Below are 21,348 nucleotides of genomic sequence, written 5' to 3' on the forward strand. Positions count from 1 at the left end.
GCTACTCCCACATATATTTTTCCTTCTGTTAAATTCCCTACTTCCTAAACACTGATATACCCTCCTCCTTCAAATTCCACTGCCTTTCTCTCACTCTGTCTTACCTCTTTGAGTTTTTCATCACAGAGATCCAGCATGGATTGAGAGATCTGAGTCAATGAGTGTTTTGGCCCTGTAGAGGAACAGTAAGAGATGAAACCATTAAAAATGGAAGGCAAAATCTGCCAACACTTCTTTATCCTCTTAATGCACTTGCTTAAGAACCTAATATGTGTCAGGCACCAGGCTAACTGATGGGTTAGACAAATATACCAGACTTATATCCATTTTTCAGTGCCTAAAACATAGCAGGTACACAATATGAATGAATAAACTAATTTTAACTCTTTCCTTAATTTGTGTATATCTACACACGGTAGTACTACTGCTGCCTTTAATACCTTGAACATAATACTATGGAAGGGGAGCAATAATTTAAGAATGCCTGAAGAGTGAGCAGGCGGCAGGGGCTGCGGATGGCGGGGGCTGTGGATGGTCGGGGCCCCAGGCCAGGGCGGCGGTGCCATCTTGTGCCCAGGGCCGGTGGGGAGGCTGGGGAGGGGACCCCGGGGGGCGCAGGGGACTACGGGAATGGCCTGGAGTCTGAGGAACTGGAGCCTGAGGAGCTGCTGCTGGACCCCAAGCCAGAGCCCAAGCCCGAAGAGGAGCCGCCCCAGCCCGACACCCCCACTCCCGCGGGAGCTCCGGGCCCTGGGCCTGGTTCGGGAGCCCCTGGCAGCCAAGAGGAGGAGGAGGAGGAGGAGGAGCCGGGACTGGTCGAGGGTGACCCGGGGTACGGCGCCATTGAGGACTGGGAACTGGAAACTATCAAAACTCGAGTCAGGGAGATGGAAGAAGAAGCTGAGAAGCTAAAGGAGCTACAGAACAGAGGTAGAGAAGCAGATGAATACGAGTCCACCTCTAGGCAATGCTGGCCCAGTGATCATGTCATTGAAGAGAAGATGGAGGCTGATGCCCGTTCCATCTATGTTGGCAATGTGGACTATGGTGCAACAGCAGAAGAGCTGGAAGCTCACTTTCATGGCTGTGATTCAGTCAACCGTGTCACCATACTCTGTGACAAATTTAGTGGCCATCCCAAAGGGTTTGCATATACAGAGTTCTCAGACAAAGAATCAGTGAGGACTTCCTTGGTCTCAGATGAGTCCCTATTTAGAGGAAGGCAAATCAAGGTGATCCCAAAACGAACCAACAGACCAGGAATCAGCACAACAGACCGGGGTTTCCCACGAGCCCGCTACCGCGCCCAGACCACCAACTATAACAGTTACCTCTCTCGATTCTACAGTGGTTTTAACAGCAGGCCCCAGGGTCGCGTCTACAGGGGCCGGGCTAGAGCAACATCATGGTATTCCCCTTACTAAAAAAGTATTAGGAGAAGAGAGAAGAAAAAAAGAGGAAAGGAGGGGAAAAAAAAGAACAACAACAAAAAAAAAACAGAAGATGACCCTGATGGGAAAAAAAACATTTTTAAAAAAAAAGATATACTGCGGAAGGGGGGAAAATCCCATAACTAACAGCTGAGGAGGGACCTGCTTTGGGGAGTAGGGGAAGGCCCAGGGAGTAGGGCAGGAGGCTGCTTATTCACTCTGGGGATTCGCCATGGACACGTCTCAACTGCGTAAGCTGCTCCCCATGTTTCCCTGCACCATTTCACTCCCTTGGGTGCTGCTCAAGGGTAGGTGAGTGTGGGTGGTAGGAGGTTTTGTTTTTTGTTTTTTTTTTTTACCCAGGGCTCTGGAAGGACACCAAACTGTTCTGCTTGTTACCTTCCCTCCATCTTCTCCTCACCTTTCACAGTCCCGTCCTGCCTGCTCCTGTCCAGTCAAGTCTACCACCCACCCCAGCCCTCTTCTCCGGCTCCCTGCCCCTCCAGATTGCCTGGTGATTTATTTTGTTTCCTTTTGTGCTTCTTTTTCTGTTTTGAGTGTCTTTCTTTGCAGGTTTCTGTAGCCGGAAGATCTCCATTCAGCTCCCAGTGGTTCCAGTGTAAATTCCCCTTCCCCCTGGGGAAATGCACTACCTTGTTTTGGGAGGTTTAGGAGTGTTTTGTTTTTCAGTTTTTTTTTTTTTCCCTTTGCCTTTTTTCCCTTTTATTTGGAGGGAATGAGAAGTGGGAACAGGGAGGTGAAAAGTGTATTTTGGTTTTTTTAGCTCATTTCCAGGGGTGGGAATTTTTTTAAAAATATGTGTCATGAATAAAGTTGTTTTTGAAAACTAAAAAAAGAAAAAAAAAGAATGCCTAAAGAAACCGATGGGTACCTTGTAATTTTCCCACACTTAGCATATACAATTTGTGATTGCAATTTTTGTTTGTAGAATTTATGGTTTGTGATGTTCTAATAACATTGGGTTAATCCAAAGCCTCTGTTAAAAAATAATCTCTGGGCTGGGCGCGGTGGCTCAGGCCTGTAATCCCAGCACTTTGGGAGGCCCAAGCAGGGCCTGAGGTTGGGAGCTCAAGGCCAGCCTGACCAACATAGAGAAACCCCGTCTCTACTAAAAATACAAAATTAGCCAGGTACGGTGGCAGGTGCCTGTAATCCCAGCTGCTCGGGAGGCTGAGGCAGAATTGCTTGAACCCAGGAGGTGGAGGCTGCATGAGCCAAGATTGTGCCATTGCACTCCAGCCTGGGCAACAACAGTGAAACTCTGCCTCAAAAAAAAAAAAAAAATACACGAATCTCCACACTGATCCCTATCAGAAGCTTCAGAAAATCTTTGAACTATCTGACCTATCTCCTACACTCCCTGCTTATGAATGCCCTAATTTAAGCTCATCATAAAGAAGCTAAAATATTTTCATTTAGCTAGTAACTCCAATTACTTCTTTTACATATCCTTTGCTAGATTGTATTCCTCTGTCTATCCTTTTGTTAGTGCTCCCCAGAGCCTAAATGTCAGTTCTCTTCTCACTTACTGTTTAATTCAGCATTCACTTGTTTATTCATTTAATAAATGTTTAATGACTATGTACAATGTGTTCAATGATGGGAATATAAGGAAAAATAAGACAGACTTCCTGCCTATGAGACTTACTGGTCTAGGCCAGGCACAGTGGCTCATGCCTGTAATCCCAACACTCTGTGAGACTGAGGCAGGAGGATTGTTTCAGCCTAGGAGTTTGAGACCAGCCTGGGCAACACAGCAAGACCTCACCTCTACAAAAAAAAAAAAAAATCAAAAATTAGCTGGCCGTGATGGCATGCACCTGTAGTCCCAGCTACTTGGTAGGCTGAGAAAGGAGGATTGCTTCAGCCCAGGAGGTCAAGGCTGCAGTAAGCCAAGGCTGTGCCACAGCACTGCAGCCTAGGTGACAGAGTGAGATCCCATCTCAAAAAATAGAACAAAAAAATAAAATAAAGATAGTTGCTGGTCTAGTCAAAGAAATGACTTGAAAATAAATTATTGCAAGACAGAGTATAAATGCTTTAAGTATTTATGGATGAAATGATACAAAAGCTGAAAATATATACTAGATTGACCATATGCTAACAAAGTGTTGAACTGAGTGAATAGCACTGAAGTTTATTTCCTCTTTTATTTCTGAATGTGTCTACCAATTTCCGTAATAATTTTTTAAAAAATAGAGTATTCGTATAAATAGAGAAATATATTGGTTGCCATAAATTATGGAGGAGCTACATATGAGATACAGATGCTCCTTGACTTATGATAGGGTTACATCCCAATAAACACATAATCAGTGGAAAACATCATAAATGCATTTACTGTAGACAGCACAACACAGTATGCTATAAGCTGTTTTACAACAATTGAATCTGCTTACTGGGGCCGGGGGTGGTGGCTCACACCTACAATCCCAGCACTTTGGGATGCTGAGGTGGACAGATTGCTTGAGCCCAGGAGTTCGAATGTGACGAAACCCTATCTCTACAAGAAAAAAAAAATACAAAAATTAGCTGGGTGCACTGAAGCACACCTGTGGTCCCAGCTACTTGGGAGGCTGAGGTGGGAGAATCATCGAGCCTAAAGATATTGAGACTGCATTATGCTGTGATTATGTCACTGTACTCCAGCCTGGGCAACAGAGTGAGACCGTCTCAAAAAAAAAAAAAAAAAAAAAAAAAAAAAAAGAAATTTTTTACAATTATGGAGGCTGCGCAGTCCAGGGTCAAGGGGCCTCAATTTGTAAGAGTCTTTTTGCTAATGGAAACTCTGCAGAATACCAAAGTGGCTCAGGGAATCCCACGGTGCTTGCTCAGGTCCCTTTTCGTCTTCTTATGAAGCCACTAGTCCCACTCCCATATTAACCCATTAATCTATTAATCCATTCATGAGGACAGGGTCCTCCAGATCCAGTCACCTCTTGAAAACCCCACCTCTCAATACTGCCACATTTGGGCATTAAGTTTCAATATGAATTTTGTTTTATTTATTTATTTATTTGAGACAGGGTCTCGCTCTGTCGCTCAGGTTGGAGTGTTGGCCAGGCTGGTCTTGAACTCCTGACTTCCAAGCAATCTGCCCTCCTCAGCTTCCCAAAGTGCTGGGATTACAGGCATGAGCCACTGTGCCCAGCCTGTCTCTAAGAGTTTTACTGTGGTTCAGCAACTGCCTAAGTTGCACTGCTGTTCTGAAAGCAGTCACTTTAAGCAGAGGTGTTGGACACTGGATGATACCTAGAAGAAGCTGGGAAAATGAGTTGCACAGGCAGTAATTGTTGTACGAATTCAGAGGGGAAATAAATTTATCCAGATCAGGAAAGTCAAAGAAGGCTATTCTCAAGGAAGGTGGTGATGACTGTGCCCCTTTTGTATCGACCTTGTGTGTTTCATCCTTATGCCTATTCCTGGATGGAAAAAGACGGGCTGATGGTCAGTGAATACCCTGGGGTGGTTTTCTACCAGAGTTAAATTATGCTCTGGACTTATTTTAGCTGTGGAACCTGTGCTAAAGACGACTTCTAGGTGGGAGGCCTCACCACTCAGAACTGGCTCTGTGTGGGCAGAGAGCAACCCCTAGTGGGCTTGTGGAAAGCACACTCTGAAAGCCACTTTTTTTCTTTTTTTTTTTTTTTCTGAGACAGGGTCTCCATCTGTCACCCAGGCTGGAGTCCAGTGGTGTGATCATAGCTCACTGCAGCCTCCATCTCCCAGGCTCAAGGAATCCTCTCACCTCAGCATCCCAAGTAGCTGAGACTACAGGTACATGCCACCATGCCTGGCTAATTTTTTTTATTTTTAGTGAGACGAAGTCTATGTTGCCCAGGCTGGCCTCAAACTTCTGAGCTCAAGCAACCTTCCCCACTCAGTCTCCCAAAATGCTGGGGTTACAGGCATGAGCCACCACGCCCAGCTCACTTTTCTTTATTCTGACCAAAATGAGGTGTTGTGTTTATTTTGTTTTTGCCTATGATATGGGCCTAATGTGGACCTTAGCTAATGAGACAACAGGATGGGGGATGTATCTATTTCCCCAAATCCTTAAGGTGAGAAATAAATTCATTCTCAATTTTTTTTCTGTAACCAAATATGTATGATTATTTAATGCCCTTTCCTCTGTGCTCTGACACTTAAAGAAGGTACTGCTATAAGAATAATTAGGTCTGAAATTAGGGCAGTAGTTAAGAACCTACAGAAAGTGGAGTACTTCGGGACCTAAATTGAGGGCAAGGCATTGATGGGGTATTAATATGAGGATATAAATATAGGAACTCATAATAAACAAGCTTCTTGGAGAGCATCTCTGCCATATCATTTACTCAGAAATACTGATTCATGAAGAAATGGATGAGTGTGGTGGCATTAAGACCTGTAGTTTTACTCACATAAGGTTGAAGGGGATGAGACCCCTGGTTTATCTAGCATTGTAACCACATTACAGAATTTTTGCCTTCTCCAGCAGAATACTAGAATTATTAAGAAAACATAGTAGCTTCTATCACTTAATGAGTACTGTCTATGTGAGAAGGACTAATAAGTACTACGCATGCCTTCTTTCATTTAACCCTCAGGTTAAAAATTTTTTCTGGCCAGGAGCTGTGGCTCACGCCTGTAATCCCAGCACTTTGAGAGGCAGAGGCGGGTGGATCACTTGAGGCCAGGAGTTCAAGACCAGCCTGGTCAACATGGTGAAACCCTGTCTCTACTAAAAACGCAAAAATTAGCTGGGTGTGGTGGCGCACGCCTGTAATCCCGGCTACTCGGGAGGCTGAGGCACAAAAATCGTTTGAACCCAGGAGGCAGAGGTTGCAGTGAGCTGAGATACACCACTGCACACTCCAGCCTGGGTGACAGAGCAAGACTCCGCCAAAAAAACAACAACAAAAAAAACAAAAAAAAAACCTGACAAGTTCACAAAGATTAGAGGGAGAAATGGGTTTTGCCTCTTGACTTTGGAGCCTAGACTCTTAACCATTTCTGTTTTCTTTTTTCTTTTTCTTTTTTTCTTTTCTTTTCTTTTTCTTTCTTTTTTTTTGAGACAAGAGTCTTGCTCTGTTGTCCAGGCTGGAATGCAATGGCATGACCCCGGCTCAATGCAACCTCTGCCTCCCAGGCTCAAGTGATTCTCCTGCCTCAGCCTCCCGAGTAGCTGGAATTACAGCAGATGTATGCCACCACGTCTGGCTAATTTTTGTATTTTTAGTAGAGATGGGGTTTTGCCATGTTGGCCAGGCTGGCCTCGAACTCCTGACTGCAGGTGATCTACTCGCCTCGGCCTCCTAAAGTGCTGGGAATACAGGCGTGAGCCACCGCACCCAGTCCTCTTAACCATTTCTCTAGCTGAGTGTGACTCTGTCTGCCTTTCTCTCCAGTATTGTGATGTCTCTGTTTTTCAGGAATGGAGGTTCCTCTGCTGCTCTATAGCCAGAGACCCAAAGTCAGAGCCATGTTTCTTGATTCAACCCTGGAAACCTTCTATGATAATTTTAAAAAATTATTAACCATTTATTGAGCACCCATAATATTTTAGCACCTTTGATACAGTAGATCCAGACCTTATGACAACAGTGTAACACAAATACCTATGTGTATGAATGGTTTTTAATCTTTTTGAGCTCACCAAAAGATTAAAAAGCCTTTTGTGGGATACTGGTGACAGCTCTGGATCTTCTTTCCAGAAAAATTCAGTTATGCACATATACATAGTATTGTACACAACTTCAGAAGAGGCTTCTAGGACCTACTGAAGCCCATCCTCTAGTAGTCCACAGACTCCAGGATAAGAACTCTTGACTTATACAACCCTTTGCAGCTGACTCTTTTATAGCATTAAGGGTATAGAGAGTGTGGGGGGCATCTTATCCTCCCCATCTTCTCCTCAGAGAGAAATGTTTAGAATAGCTCCCTACATTAACCAAGTATCTCTGAATATTCTTTCTTTCTCTCTTGTACATAGGACTACAAGGGAAGAATGCAGACAATCACATGTGTGGTTGTAGGAGATGAGGCTATAGGTAAAACCTGCCTCCTCATCAGTTACACAACAAACGCCTTTCCTGAGGAGTATATCCCCACTGTCTTTGACAACTATAGCGTCCAGACATCTGTGGATGGGCAAATCGTCAGCCTGAACACGTGGGACACTGCTGGCCAAGAGGAGTATGACTGACTGCAAACACTCTCCTAACCCCAGACCAGTATCTTTGTTCTTTGTTTTTCCGTTGGCAACTTAGAATTTCCAATTTATGGGACTTGGTTATCTATGAGTGTGGGGAAGAGAAGATGGAATAAATTATGACTATGATTTCTAGGATGTACAACTAGATGGGCAATCAGATAATAAGTTGCCAGTAGGGCAATGAAAAATGGACATGTCTGGCAGACAACTGGAAGCACAGGTATGGAGCCCTGAAGAGAGGTATGGGGCTGGAGATAGTGATGTTAACAGACATATGATGCCTGAAGTAATGAGAATGAAAAGGCAAGGAAATCATTTGAGAAAGTGTTTCTGGAAAAGGAAGAAGAGAGTATCAAGGAGGAAAAAGTGGTCAATAGTGGCAAATGCACAAAAGTTCAAGAATGGTATTTCTAATTATATGCAAAAATTTTCGGCATCATTAGTCAATAGGGAAATGCAAATCAAAATTACAATGAAATACCACTTCACACCCACTAGGATGGTTAGAAGCAAAAAGATGGACAATAACAAGGGTTGACAAGGATGTGAAGAAACTGGAACCCTCATACACCGCTGGTGGGATTACAAAATGGTGCAGTTGCTCTGGGAAACAGTTTGGAGGTTCCACAAAAAGTTAGTTAAACATATGAGTTACCATGTGGACTCGGCAATTCGGCTCCTAGGTACAGACTGAGTATTCCTTATCTGAAATGCTTGGGACCACAGGTGTTTCAGATTTCAGGTTTTTTAAGAATCTGAAATATTTTGGAATATCTGCAAATATGTGAACATCCCTAATCCGAAAATCAGAAATCCAAATGTTCCAGTGAGCATTTCCTTAGAGCATCAAGCAGGCATTCAAAAAGTTTAAGATTTTGGAGCATTTCAAGTTTTTGGATTTGGGATGCTCAATCTTTATATACCCAAGAGAAATAAAAACAAGTGTCCCTTTCTTACTTGCCTGAGAAATAAAAAAAATTAAAATTAAAAAAAGCAAATGTTGGCCGGGCTCGGTGGTTCACACCTGTAATCCCAGCACTTTGGGAGGCCGAAGCGGGTGGATCACGAGGCCTGGAGATCAAGACCAACAGTGAAACCCTGTCTCTACTAAAAATACAAAAAATCAGCCAGCCATAGTGGCACACGCCTATAGTCCTCGCTATTTGGCAGGCTGAGGCAGGAGAATCACTTGAACCCAGGAGGCAGAGGTTGCAGTGAGCAGAGATCGTGCCCACTGCACTCCAGCCTGGGCAACACAGGAAGACTCTGTCTCCAAAAAAAAAAAAAAAAAAAAAGCAAATGTCCACACAAAAGTTTGTACAAGAATGTTCACAAAATGTTCACAGATGCATTATTTGCATCAGCCAAAATTACAATCTAAATGTCCATCAATTGACAAACAAAATGTGGGGCATCCATACAATGGAGTATTACATGATAAAAAAAAAAATGAGGTTGGGCACAATGGCTCATGCTTGTAATCCCAGCACTTTGGGAGGCCAAGTCAGGAAGATTGCTTGAGCCCAGGAGTTTGAGGCCAGCCTGGGCAACATAGTGAGACTCTGTTTCTACAAAATAAAAATTAGCTAGGCATGGTGGCATGCACATGTGGTTCCAGCTACTTGAGATGCTAAGATGGGAGGATTCCTTGAGCCTGGGAGGGTGAGGCTGCAGTGAGCTGTGACTGCACCACTGCACTCCAGCCTGGACAACACAGTGAGACCCTGTCTCAAAAAAAACAGGAATGAAGTACTGATACATGTTACAATATGGATGACATGTTAAAACTGACCACTTTAGCCAACCAGGCGTGGTGGCTGATGCCTGATTTAATCCCAGCACTTTGGGAGGCCGAGGCAGGCAGATCACTTGAGGTTGGGAGTTCAAGATCAGCCTGACCAACATGGAGAAACCCCATCTCTACTAAAAATACAAAATTAGCCAGGAGTGGTGGCGCATGCCTATAATCCCAGGTACTTGCAAGGCTAAGGCAAGAGAATCGCCTGAATCCAGGAGGCAGAGGTTGCAGTGAGCCGAGATCACGCTATTGCACTCTAGCCTAGGCAACAAAAGCAAAACATCATCTCAAACAAACAAACAAAAAAAACTGACCACTTTAAATGGATAAATTGCATAGTATGTGAATTATATTTCAATAAAGGTGTTTAAATAAAAGGTTATTTCTGAAATGTGGCCAGTGGATCCAGCAATTAGGATGTAGCTGGTACTTCAGCAGAAGACAAGTGCAGGGTTGTGAGGCGTAAACAGTAAGTGAAAAAGTGGAGAAGGGTATATGGAGCATGGTGGTTAAGAGTACAGGCTCTGACATTAGATATAACTGGATTAACATCTCTACTCTGTCATTTTTTTTTTTTTTTGAGACAGAGTCTTACTCTCTCACACAGGCTGGAGTGCCGTGGTGTGATCTTGGTTCACTGCAACCTCCACCTCCCAGATTCAAGTGATTCTCATGCCTAAGTCTAGTGGTGGCTCTTGCCTGTAATCCCAGCACTTTGGAAGGCCAAGGTCAGTGAATCACTTGAGGCCAGGAGTTCAAGACCAGCCTCGTCAACATAGTGAAACCCTGTCTCTACTAAAAATAGACAAATTAGCCGGGCATGGTGGGGCACAGCTGTAGTTCCAGCTACTCAGGAGGCTGAGGCAGGAGAATCGCTTGAACCCCAGAGGGGGAGGAAGTTGCAGTGAGCCAAGATCGTACCACCACACTCCTCCAGCCTGGGTGACAGAGACTATCAAAAGAGAAAATCAGCTGGACGCGGTGGCTCATGCCTGTAATCCCAGTACTTTGGGATGCCAAGGAGGGCAGATCACCTGAAGTCAGGAGTTCGAGACCAGCTTGGCCAACATGGCAAAACTTCATCTCCACTAAAAATAAAAAAATTAGCCCAGCATGGTGGCGCATGCCTGTAATCCCAGCTACTCAGGAGGCTGACGCAGGAGAATCACTTGAACACAGGAGGCAGAGACTGCAGTGAACCAAGGTCGCATCACTGCACTCCAGCCTGGGCGACACAGCGAGACTCCACCTCCAAAAAAAGAAAATCACAAATGTAGGTTAGAAGTGCCCCTAAAGGTAAAGTAATCTTCCTCCTTTTTTTTCTTTTTTTTAATACATGTGCAGGATGTGCAGATTTGTTACATAGGTAAACGTGTGCCATGGTGGTTTGCTGCACACATCAACCCACCACCTCATCATTAAAAAACATTTTTTAAAGTTATTTAAACACTATAGGCCTGTATGTTCATCTGGAAAATGAGGGTTATAACAGTACCCATTTTAAAGATTTCTTATGGTGAAATGAAAATCATGGGCCGGGTGCGGTGGTTCATGCCTGTAATCCTAGCACTTTGGGAGGCTGAGGGCAGATCACAGGGTCAGGAGTTCAAGACCAGCCTGGCCAACATGGAGAAACCCCGTCTCTACTAAAAATACAAAAATTAGCCACGTGTGGTGGTGGGCGCCTGTGATCCCAGCCACTCGGGAGGCTGAGGCGGGAGAACCGCTGGAACCCAGGAGGCGAAGGTTGCAGTGAGCCGAGATGGCGCCACTGCACTCCAGCCTGGGCGACAGAGCAAGACTCCATCTCAAAAGAAATAAAATAAAAAGAGGTAATATAAGTTGGCCCAGAAATATAGGAAAGAAAGGCATCCCAGAGAGAGAGCAAAGACTGCAAAGTCATGAAGAAATGATAGGGGATATTTTGTGAAATATAATGCTGAGTGTGGCAGGGGTTGATAGTGGGTATGGGAGCCAGTCATTGGAGATGGAAAGTAGATAAATGGGTTGGGCCTGCTTCTGAAAGGTTTTAAAATTCACATAGTACTATTCCATGTTTATAGATGAGAAAACTGAGGAGGGTATGAGAAGTTAAATAAGTTGTCTATGGTAACTCAATTAGTAAGTGCCAGAGCCATGATTTATACTCTATCTGTACTCTGAATCCCTACATTTATATATGTGAATCTGTGCTCAAGGATGCAAACGGAAACCAGAAAACTTTATCCTTTACATGCAGAAGCTATACTGTTTCCTCTTTTTAAGACATAGCAACAGGCCAGGTGCAGTGGCTCATGCCTGTAAACCCAGCACTTTGGGAGGCCGAGGTGGTCAGATCAGTTGAGCTCAAGAGTTTGAGACCAACCTGGGCAACATGGCGAAACCCCGTCTCTACCAAAAAAATACAAAAATTAGCATGGCATGGTGGCAACCACCTGTAGTCCCAGCTACTCGGGAGGCTACTGGGCAACAGGAGTGAAACCCTGTCTCATAAGGGGAAAAAAAAAGACAAACAGATTTCTTCCCCTTTGTCTTCTCAGTTTTTGAGCAAAGTGAACATATAACGGCGCCTCTAACAAATTTGTAGACCAAATAGAAGATTCAGACACAGCAAACATGGTCCCAAGTGCATACCCTACACAGGTTCCATCCACACTGAATGTCCCTCTTTTCTACTAACCTAGGACCACCTCTTCCACTACTTTCCATGGAACTGTTTCATTGCAACGGACAGACTCCAAATTCTCCAGAGGATGTAAAAATTAAACAGTGGGGGCCGGGCGCGGTGGCTCAAGCCTGTAATCCCAGCACTTTGGGAGGCCGAGACGGGCGGATCACGAGGTCAGGAGATCGAGACCATCCTGGCTAACACGATGAAACCCCGTCTCTACCAAAAGATACAAAAAACTAGCCGGGCGTGGTGGCGGGCACCTGTAGTCCCAGCTACTCCGGAGGCTGAGGCAGGAGAATGGCGTGAACCCGGGAGGCGGAGCTTGCAGTGAGCCGAGATCCGGCCACTGCAATCCAGCCTGGGCGACAGAGCGAGACTCCGTCTCAAAAAAAAAAACAAAAAAAAACAAACAAAAAAAAAAAGAATTAAACAGTGGGAATAAAAAGAAGTGACATTAGGCTGGGCACAGTGGCTCATGCCTGTAATCCTGGGAGGCTGAGGTGGGTGGATCATGAAGTCAGGAGTTAGAGACAAGCCTGACCAACATGGTGAAACCCTGTCTCTACTAAAAATACAAAAATTAGCTGGGCATGGTGGCGTGTGCCTGTAATCCCAGCTACTTGGGAGGCTGAGGCAGGAGAATCGCTTGAACCGAGAGGCGGAGGTTGCAGTGAGCCAAGATTGCGCCACTGCACTCCAGCCTGGGCAACAGAGAGAGACTCCAACACCCACTCCCCGCAAAAAAAGAAGTGATATTTATTAAATGACTGAAAATGTGCATTACCTGATTTTCATACCCACAAATGAATGCACAAATACACTGTAGTCCTCTCAGTCCAATCTAGTCTGAATTTAGGCCCAGTAAGGAATAAATAAAGATCTGAACAGTGACCTTTGCAATCATAGAACATTTGATTCTTACCATTGTAGGTTGCACTATTTTTCACAATTAGCTCCAGATGCTCTCTGAACTCTTCCCGAGATGGGTAGAGGCGTTTACGCACATTTTCACGGAGAGTTTGTAGGTCCATTGGCCGAGTGATGATTTTGTAGTAGTCCTTTACAACCTTTGCATTGACTGGAGTGTGGAAAGGGTATGTCTGCAAACAAGGGCCGGAACCATACATCAGCAAAGAACACTTGCCAGAGCCAATTCCTGAAGATTCTCACATCTTACCTATCTACCTGGCTATCAACTCTGAAAGGAATCTTTCTAGGTGGAGCAGGTCTGTTTCCTCTACTAAACTGCTTAAACAAACAAAAAAACTAAATCCCCAAAAATTAGGCATTCCAGTTACCTAAATCTACAGATTACTGCCCTCTATTGGAAATCATAGACAGAACAAAGGGCTTTGACACCCCTACTATAGATATCCAACGCAATGAACTCACATTCGGAAGATCTCTCATGTCATTGATGATAGACTCCAAGATGGATGACAGCGTCACCATAGGATCTGTGCGGCGGCGGTGGATGGACTTATGAGGTCTCTTAAGAAGAAACATGAAATCAGAATGCTTTCTCAGACCAAAAAAAATCCACATTCTGTCCAGGCACAGTAGCTCATGCCTGTAATCCCAGCACTTTGGGAGGCCGAGGTGGACGGACCACTTGAGGCCAAGTGTTCAACACCAGCCTGAATAACATGGCGAAGCCCCATCTCTACTAAAAATACAAAAATTAGCTGGGTGTGGTGGCACATGCCTGTCATCTAAACTACTCAGGAGGCTGAGGTGGGAGGATCACTTGAACCTGGGAGGCGGAGGTTGCAGTGAGCCAGTATCACACCACTGCACTCCAGCCTGGGTAACAGAGCGAGACTCTATCTCAAAAAAAAAAAAAAAAAGAAAAAATCCGCCAAGCACGGTGGCTCACACCTGTAATCCCAGCACTTTGGGAGGCCAAGGTGAGTAGATTGTGTATCAGCTGGGCATGGTAGCTCATGCCTATAATCTCAGCACTTTGCGAGGTGGAGGCGGGCAGATCCCCTCAGATTACCTGAGGTCAGGAGTTCAAAATCAGCCTGGTCAATATGGCAAAACCCCATCTCTACTAAAAGTATGAAAATTAGGTGGTGTGTGCCTGTAATCCCAACTACTTGGGAGGCTGAAGCAGGAGAATTGCTTGAACCTGGGAGGTGGAGGTTCCGGTGAGCCGAGATCGTGCCACTGCACTCCAGCCTGGGCAACAGAGTGAGATTCCGTCTCAAAAAAAAAATTCACATTCTCTAACTAGACAAACATATTTTAGAAATCTTATAATGAACAGTACACATAATTCTCAGGGCAAGGCAAATGGAGAATCTAAGGCTGTCAGAGCCATGGCATATACGGTTAGGGGAATCAATGAGAACCCACCTAATCAGAAGGAAGCAATGCACATACTCACATTCAAATAGTCACAATGAACAGTGGTTCCAACTCTCCGTTTCTTCTTTGGAGGAAGCTGCTGTTTAGGAAATTTGAGAACCAGAGATTTTCTGCGAACCTCATCCGCACTGTAATCAAAACACTTTAGTAAGATACAGCCCCTATTTCTAGTTCCCAGGGAAAAAAAACCAACTATAATAAAAAAAAGTCCAAGGTACCTAAGCATGAGCTTAGGGAGGAATAAGCCAAACCAAAGGCCAGACATCCACCTTCAGATCAGGCAAGCCCTCATAGGCTCTCCAAGTTAATAAATAACTAGGCAAGTCACAACTTTACCTCAGTTTCCTATTGGGAAGATAAGGAAACCAGGCTAAAGAATTTTAAGAATCCTTCCAGTTCCAACATTCTATCTTTTTTTTTGAGACGTAGTTTCGCTCGTCTCCCAGGCTGGAGTACAATAGCGCAATGTCAGCTCACTGCAATCTCCACCTCCCAGGCTCAAGCGATTCTCCTGTCTCAGCCTCCCAAGTAGCTGGGATTACAGGAGCCCACCACCATGCACAGCTAATTTTTGTATTTTTAGTAGAGGCAGGGTTTCGCCATGTTGGTCAGGCGAGTCTCGAACTCCTGACCTCAGGTGATCCACCCACCTTGGCAAACCAAAGTACTGGGATTACAGGTGTGAGCCATCGTGCCCAGCCCCAGCATTCTATCTTAAAAGGCTAGGAAACCTAACTCATTCAGAATGGAAACAAGAAATTTAAAACTGGTTTGAAAAAAGAAAACAAACTAGTTTGGGCTTCCCTCAATCATTAAAGCTCATTCACCTTCTTCTCTTCCACTTTAAGGGACCATGGTATCACATTTTCTTCTTCTTCATTTTTTAAATTTAAAAACTGCTTTTTCAGTAATAGAGACAGGATCTCACTATATTGCCTAGGCTGGTCTCGAACTCCTGAGCTCAAGTGATCCTCCCACCTCAGCCTCCCAAAACGCTGGGATCATAGGCATGAGCCACCACGTCTGGCCCATCTTCCTCTTCTAATGTGCTTCAAAAAACAATGACTATTACAAATATTAATAATTAAATCAACAAGGATGGAGGCTGGGTGTGGTGGCTCACGTCTGTAATTTCAGCACTTTGGAAGGCCAAGGCAGGCAGATTGCCTGAGCTCAGGAGTTCAAGACCAGCGTGACCAACATGGCGAAACCCCATCTCTACTAAAAATACAAAAATTAGCCAGGTGTGATAGAACGCATCTGTAGTCCCAGCTACTTGGGAGGCTAAGGCAGGAGAATCACTTAAACCCAGGAGGCAGAGGTTGCAGTCAACTGAGATCGCACCACTTCACTCCAGCCTGGGCAACAGAGCGAGATTCCATCTCAAAAAATAAAATAAATCAACAAGGATGGCAAAAGGAACCCCAAACTAAACACAAACAGAAATAAATGACTCTAACTGTATCAAATTGATTTCTTAAATTACACACAAAAAAAGAAGTGATTCAAATATGTTTGGAATACCCTAACTATACCTCAGCGGCATGTAGTCCAAGAAAAATAAACTATGAAAAACATCTTGAATCTACTTTATGGGTTTGTTGGTGGTAGTGGTATTATTACAGTAATTCTGAAACTATTTTGTACCTATCATAGGATAGAGCAAATTTCTCAATATATTGATTTCTAAGTAAATATATAGAGAAATTAAGTTATTTCTTGAGAATGGAGACATATGAAATGAGGGAAGATGAGGAAAAAAAGATCTATAAACTAAATTGGAGGTATCAGTATAAAGTTGTAATTTAAAATACATGTATATCAGCTAGGCATAGTAGCTCATGCCGATAATCTCAGCACTTTGGGAGGTGGAGGCAGGCGGATCACCTCAGGTCAGGAGTTCAAGAGCAGCCTGACCAACAGGGAGAAACCCTGTCTCTACTAAAAATACAAAATTAGCAGGGCAAGGTGGCACGTGCCTGTAGTCCGTTACTCAGGAGGCTGAGGCAGGAGAACTGTTTGAACTGGGGAGGCAGAGGTTACAGTGAGCCAAGATGGTGCCACACTGCAGCCTGGGAGACAGAGCAAGACTCCGTCTCAAGAAGAAAAAGGAACCTGGGCTCTTGGAGAAATGGCTGACTCCAGGTATAGGATAGGAAAATTTGAAAGAGAGCTTTTAACATCTTGTGCCAGAAGGCTGGGATTGGTGGCTCACGCCGGTAATCCCAGCACTTTGGGAGGCCCAGGAGGGCGGATCACGAGTTCAGAAGTTTGAGAACAGCCTGGCCAACAAGGTGCAAACCCATCTCTACTAAAAACACAAAAATTAGCCAGATGTGGTGGCACAAGTCTGTAATCCCAGCTACTTGGGAGGCTGAGACAGGAGAATCCCTTGAACCTGGGAGGCAGAGGTTTCAGTGAGCCGAGATTACGCCACCACACTCTAGTCTGGGCAATGGAGCAAGACTTCGTTGAGACGGAAACAAAAACATCTTGTGCCAGAAAGCAAGGAAGTTCTCAAATATTTATAGGGTCGTTTAAAAAAAAGAAAAAAAAAAAAACACAGGATCTGGCTTGAGGGAGTCAAATTTGGGACACTATGTTGGAAAGGGAGAGTAGAAAGCTCTTTTTTTTTTTTTTTTTTTTTTTTTGAGACGGAGTCTCGCTCTGTCGCCCAGACTGGAGTGCAGTGGCCGGATCTCAGCTCACTGCAAGCTCCGCCTCCCGGGTTTGCGCTATTCTCCTGCCTCAGCCTCCCGAGTAGCTGGGACTACAGGCGCCAGCCACCTCGCCCGGCTAGTTTTTTGTATTTTTTAGTAGAGACGGGGTTTCACCGTGTTAGCCAGGATGGTCTCGATCTCCTGACCTTGTGATCCGCCCGTCTCGGCCTCCCAAAGTGCTAGGATTACAGGCTTGAGCCACCGCGCCCAGCCAGAAAGCTCTTTTTTATAGAAAAATGTTAGCTAATGTTGAAGAAATGCTAGAATTAGAAAAATTACCATTTTTGAACCCCCACTGAAATAACTGAATAAAGCAATGGTCATCAACTGATGCTAAAACTATTAAAAGATTGTCAGGGAACAGGATATTCACCAACATGTTAATTACAAAGAAAAAACATACTTTATTAAAGGATCTGAGGATCACCACTTTAGCAAGATGATCAAAACAGTGGGAAAATCTGACATTACATGCTTGCTGATATGGTATAGTAAGTATATCACCCAGATATGACATTAAATGTCTTGCCAACAACATTTAATTGGAATCTGATCAATGAGAGAACAGACAATTCCAGAATGTGGAATATTTTGAGACAACTGGCCTGGAATTTTCAAAAAATGCATGTCATGAAAAACATAAATGGGGCTGGGTGCAGTGTCTGATGCCTATAGTCCCAGCACTTTGGGAAGCCGAGGCAGGAGGACTACTTGAGCCCAGGAGTTTGAGACCAGCCTGGGCAACACGGCAAAATCCTGTCTCTACAAAAAATACAAAAATTAGCCAGGTGTGGTACTGCACGCCTGTAGTCCTAACAACTGTGGATGCTGAGGTGAAAGGATGACTTAAACCTGGGAGGCAGAGGTTGCAGTGAGCTGAGATCATGTCCCTGCCCCTGCACTCCAGCCTGGGTAACAGAACCAGACCCTATCTCAAAAAAAAAAAAAAAAAGAAAAATATAAAAGGTAGGGAAAACCATTCTAGATTAAGAGAGATTCAAAATATATTTAATGTTTGAACTGGGAATGAATCCAGAACTGGGGACAGAGGAAATAAAGGACACTGAGACAACTGGGGAAGACTGAATGAGATCTGAATATTATATATTATTACATTAATGTTAACTTTCTTAGGAGTGAAATATGATGCCTGCAACTTAGTTCCAAATGATCCAGGAAAAAAAAAAGTTTTAGGTATATAAAGATGAAGCAAATGTGACAAAATGTTAACAATTAGTGATTTTAAAGGAATCATATACTACATTCTTTCAACTTTTCTGTAGGTTTGCCATTTTCAAACTAAAAAGTTAGGAGAAAGAACTTTACAACTTCTTCATTTTATTATCTATTAAAGTCTCTGAGGGCAAGACACAAGTATAAGCACAGTTTCTATGTCTCTTCCATCCTTTATTAGAACACTAATAAGGCCGGGCATGGTGGCTTACGCCTGTAATCCCAACGCCTGGGGAGGCCAAGGCTAGAGAATCACTTGAGGACAAGAGTTCGAGACCAGCACGGCCAACATGGCAAAACCCTGTCTCTACTAAAAATACAAAAATTAGGCCGGGCATGGTAATCCCAGCACGTCTGTAATCCCAGCACTCTGGGAGGCCAAGGTAGGCAGATCACTTGAGGTCAGGAGTTCAAGTCCAGCCTGGCCAACATAATGAAACCCCATCTCTACAAAAATACAAAAATTAGCCAGGCGTGGTGGTGTGCGCCTGTAATCCCAGCTACTCGGGAGGCTGAGGCATGAGAATCGCTTGAACCCAGGAGGCAGAGGTGGCAATGAGCCACTGCACTCTAGCCTGGGCAACAGAGCAAGACTTTGTCGCAAAAAAAAAAAAAAAAAAAAAAAAAAAAAAAACACAACAATATTAGGGACCTTGCAAATATTATTAAGTATCTAGAAGTAGAACAAGAAGAGATAACTAACATCTACTGAGCATCTACTATATGTCAGGCACTATCCTGTATGCTTTGTAATCTGTCTCATTTTATCTTCTTAACTATCCTGGTAAGGGTGGTTTTATTTTGTAACTAAGGAAACAGACTCAGAAGTTAGGCAGCATGCTCCGAAACAAGTGGTACAACCTAATGAGTGCTATAATTTTCAGTACTGGCAACAATAACTGAGGAAAAGCCATCAAAATTCCTGTTCCTTCAGTTCCATTTCAGAGAACACATCACATCTACCCCCACCAGCCACCAATAAAACCAAACTCAAATGAATCCGTCCCATAGCACTTCCTGCCTGGTATCTCTTACCTCTCAATTAGCTGTTTCCCCAAGACAATTTTGGTCCCTTCAACCTTGATAAGTTCTTCATTATCATTATGAATGACTGTCTTTTCCAACTCCTCCTCCTGCTCTTCTGTCATGGCAACAGGGTTGGAAGGTGGCGCATTTGTTTGATAATAGAGGGGGCAGAATTTGTTAGTCCTCATGTGTCCAATGGCACCACATGCTCCACATTTCAGCTGCAAAAGGAAAAGTATCAAACATGTCAGAGGTAAGTAGGCTGAAACACGTATCAGAGATAAGCAGGCAAGTTGTCCCTCAGTATATGTAGGGGATTTGTTCCAGGACCCCGAGTATACCAAAATCCACACATAGTGAAGCCCATATATACAAAAAGCCAGCCCTCCATATACACAAGCTCCACATACCACGATCCACACATAAGTGGACCCATGCAGTTCAAACCCATGTTGTTCAAAGCTCAACTGTACATACAAGACGGGAAAAACAAAGTCAGCTTAAAAACTTTTGCTCTGGCCGGGCGCGGTGGCTCAAGCCTGTAATCTCAGCACTTTTTCGGGCGGATCACGAGGTCAGGAGATCAAGAACATCCTGGCTAATAGGGTGAAACTCCGTCTCTACTAAAAAATACAAAAAACTAGCCAGGCGAGGTGGCAGGCGCCTGTAGTCCCAGCTACTCAGGAGGCTGAGGCAGGAGAACGGCGTAAACCCGGGAGGCGGAGCTTGCAGTGAGCTGAGATCTGGCCACTGCACTCCAGCCTGGGTGACAGAGCGAGACTCCGTCTCAAAAAAAAAAAAAAAACACTTTTGCTCTAATAGAATTGTTATGCACTGATCAATCAGAAGCCACTAGACAAAATAGCATGTATGGAAATGACACATGGAAGAAAAATGAAATCCAGAGACTAAACATTGCTTTAAAACTCAGGTAAGAAGAAGAAAGAGAAGATTTTCACTCCCAATTTAAGTTGTAAACTATGAAAATATTAAATATGCAGGAGACAAGCTGTTGGAAGCCCATCTACATTCAGCAGCATAATCAGCCTGCTGGGTGTATTCCCATTCTCTAGTCAAAACAAGAAAAACGTTCAATAACACCGAGTCTCCATCTCAGTTTTGCAGATGAGTAGCTCTGGTATCCTAGACCTTGGTTTCATCTGTAAAATGGGGCCAATACTGTATCACACTTATCTAACGCCACATACAAAAAGGAACATTAAAACACTTAATGACTTCAGTATGCGTTAAGAACAGCTCTTTATATCTGTTGAATATTTTATAGTTTATAAAGTGTTTCCCCTGAATTGTATCATTTAAAACAACAACACTGTGGACATATCATTTTATATTAGAGAAAACAAGTTTGGAGAGGTTAAGGTCACAGACCTATTAAATGGCAGAAACAGAACCTGAATTCAGATCTTCCGTTTCCAAGCTCATGGCTCTTTCCACTGTACGACAACTGCCTCATCTTAGGATGCTTATTACAATCACAGTAGTATCTGTGATCCTAAGTTATGGAAAACAACTTGTATGTTTTACTTTTGTTGCTTCTTTTAATATGTACAATATTTTAAAGGTACATATTTAAAAATATATATACACAATGTATACACACAGACAAGAGACATGGAAGTACATGTTAAAAAACCTACCAAACTTGGGCCAAGAGCAGTGGCTCATGCGTGTAATCCCACAACTTTGGGAGGCCAAGGTGGGAGGATCACTTGAAGCCAGGAGTTCGAGACCAGCCTGGCCAACATATTAAAACCCTGTCTTCACTAAAAATACAAAAAAATTAGCGGGGCATGGTGGTGCACACCTGTAATCCCAGCTACTCGGGAGGCTGAGGCACAAGAATCCCTTGAACCCGGAAGGCGGAG

At 43.9% G+C, this 21,348-nt stretch overlaps 1 protein-coding gene and 1 pseudogene across 6 annotated transcripts in view; one reads left to right on the forward strand and one right to left on the reverse strand.

The window, feature by feature from the left end:
• The window catches only part of TAF1 (TATA-box binding protein associated factor 1), a 178,546-nt gene that overhangs the window by 123,094 nt on the left and 34,104 nt on the right, over positions 1-21,348 (reverse strand). For all 5 annotated transcript variants that reach the window (XR_003117427.1, XM_025372457.1, XM_025372456.1 and 2 more), the window contains exons 25-29: positions 19,472-19,683; positions 14,503-14,611; positions 13,506-13,604; positions 13,036-13,213; positions 105-172 (exon numbers count right to left, since the gene is read on the reverse strand). Coding sequence is in view for 4 of the 5 variants with exons in the window: in XM_025372457.1 (XP_025228242.1) it covers positions 105-172; positions 13,036-13,213; positions 13,506-13,604; positions 14,503-14,611; positions 19,472-19,683 (666 nt within the window). In the remaining variant the exon portion in view is untranslated. The remainder of the gene's footprint in view (positions 1-104; positions 173-13,035; positions 13,214-13,505; positions 13,605-14,502; positions 14,612-19,471; positions 19,684-21,348) is intronic.
• LOC112615636 lies at positions 505-1,502 on the forward strand (annotated as a pseudogene). Its single transcript, XR_003117428.1, has one exon. The product of XR_003117428.1 is annotated as a polyadenylate-binding protein 2 pseudogene (transcript).

This window comes from Theropithecus gelada, chromosome X (genome assembly GCF_003255815.1).
Source record: "Theropithecus gelada isolate Dixy chromosome X, Tgel_1.0, whole genome shotgun sequence".
NCBI classification, from domain to species: Eukaryota; Metazoa; Chordata; class Mammalia; order Primates; family Cercopithecidae; genus Theropithecus; species Theropithecus gelada.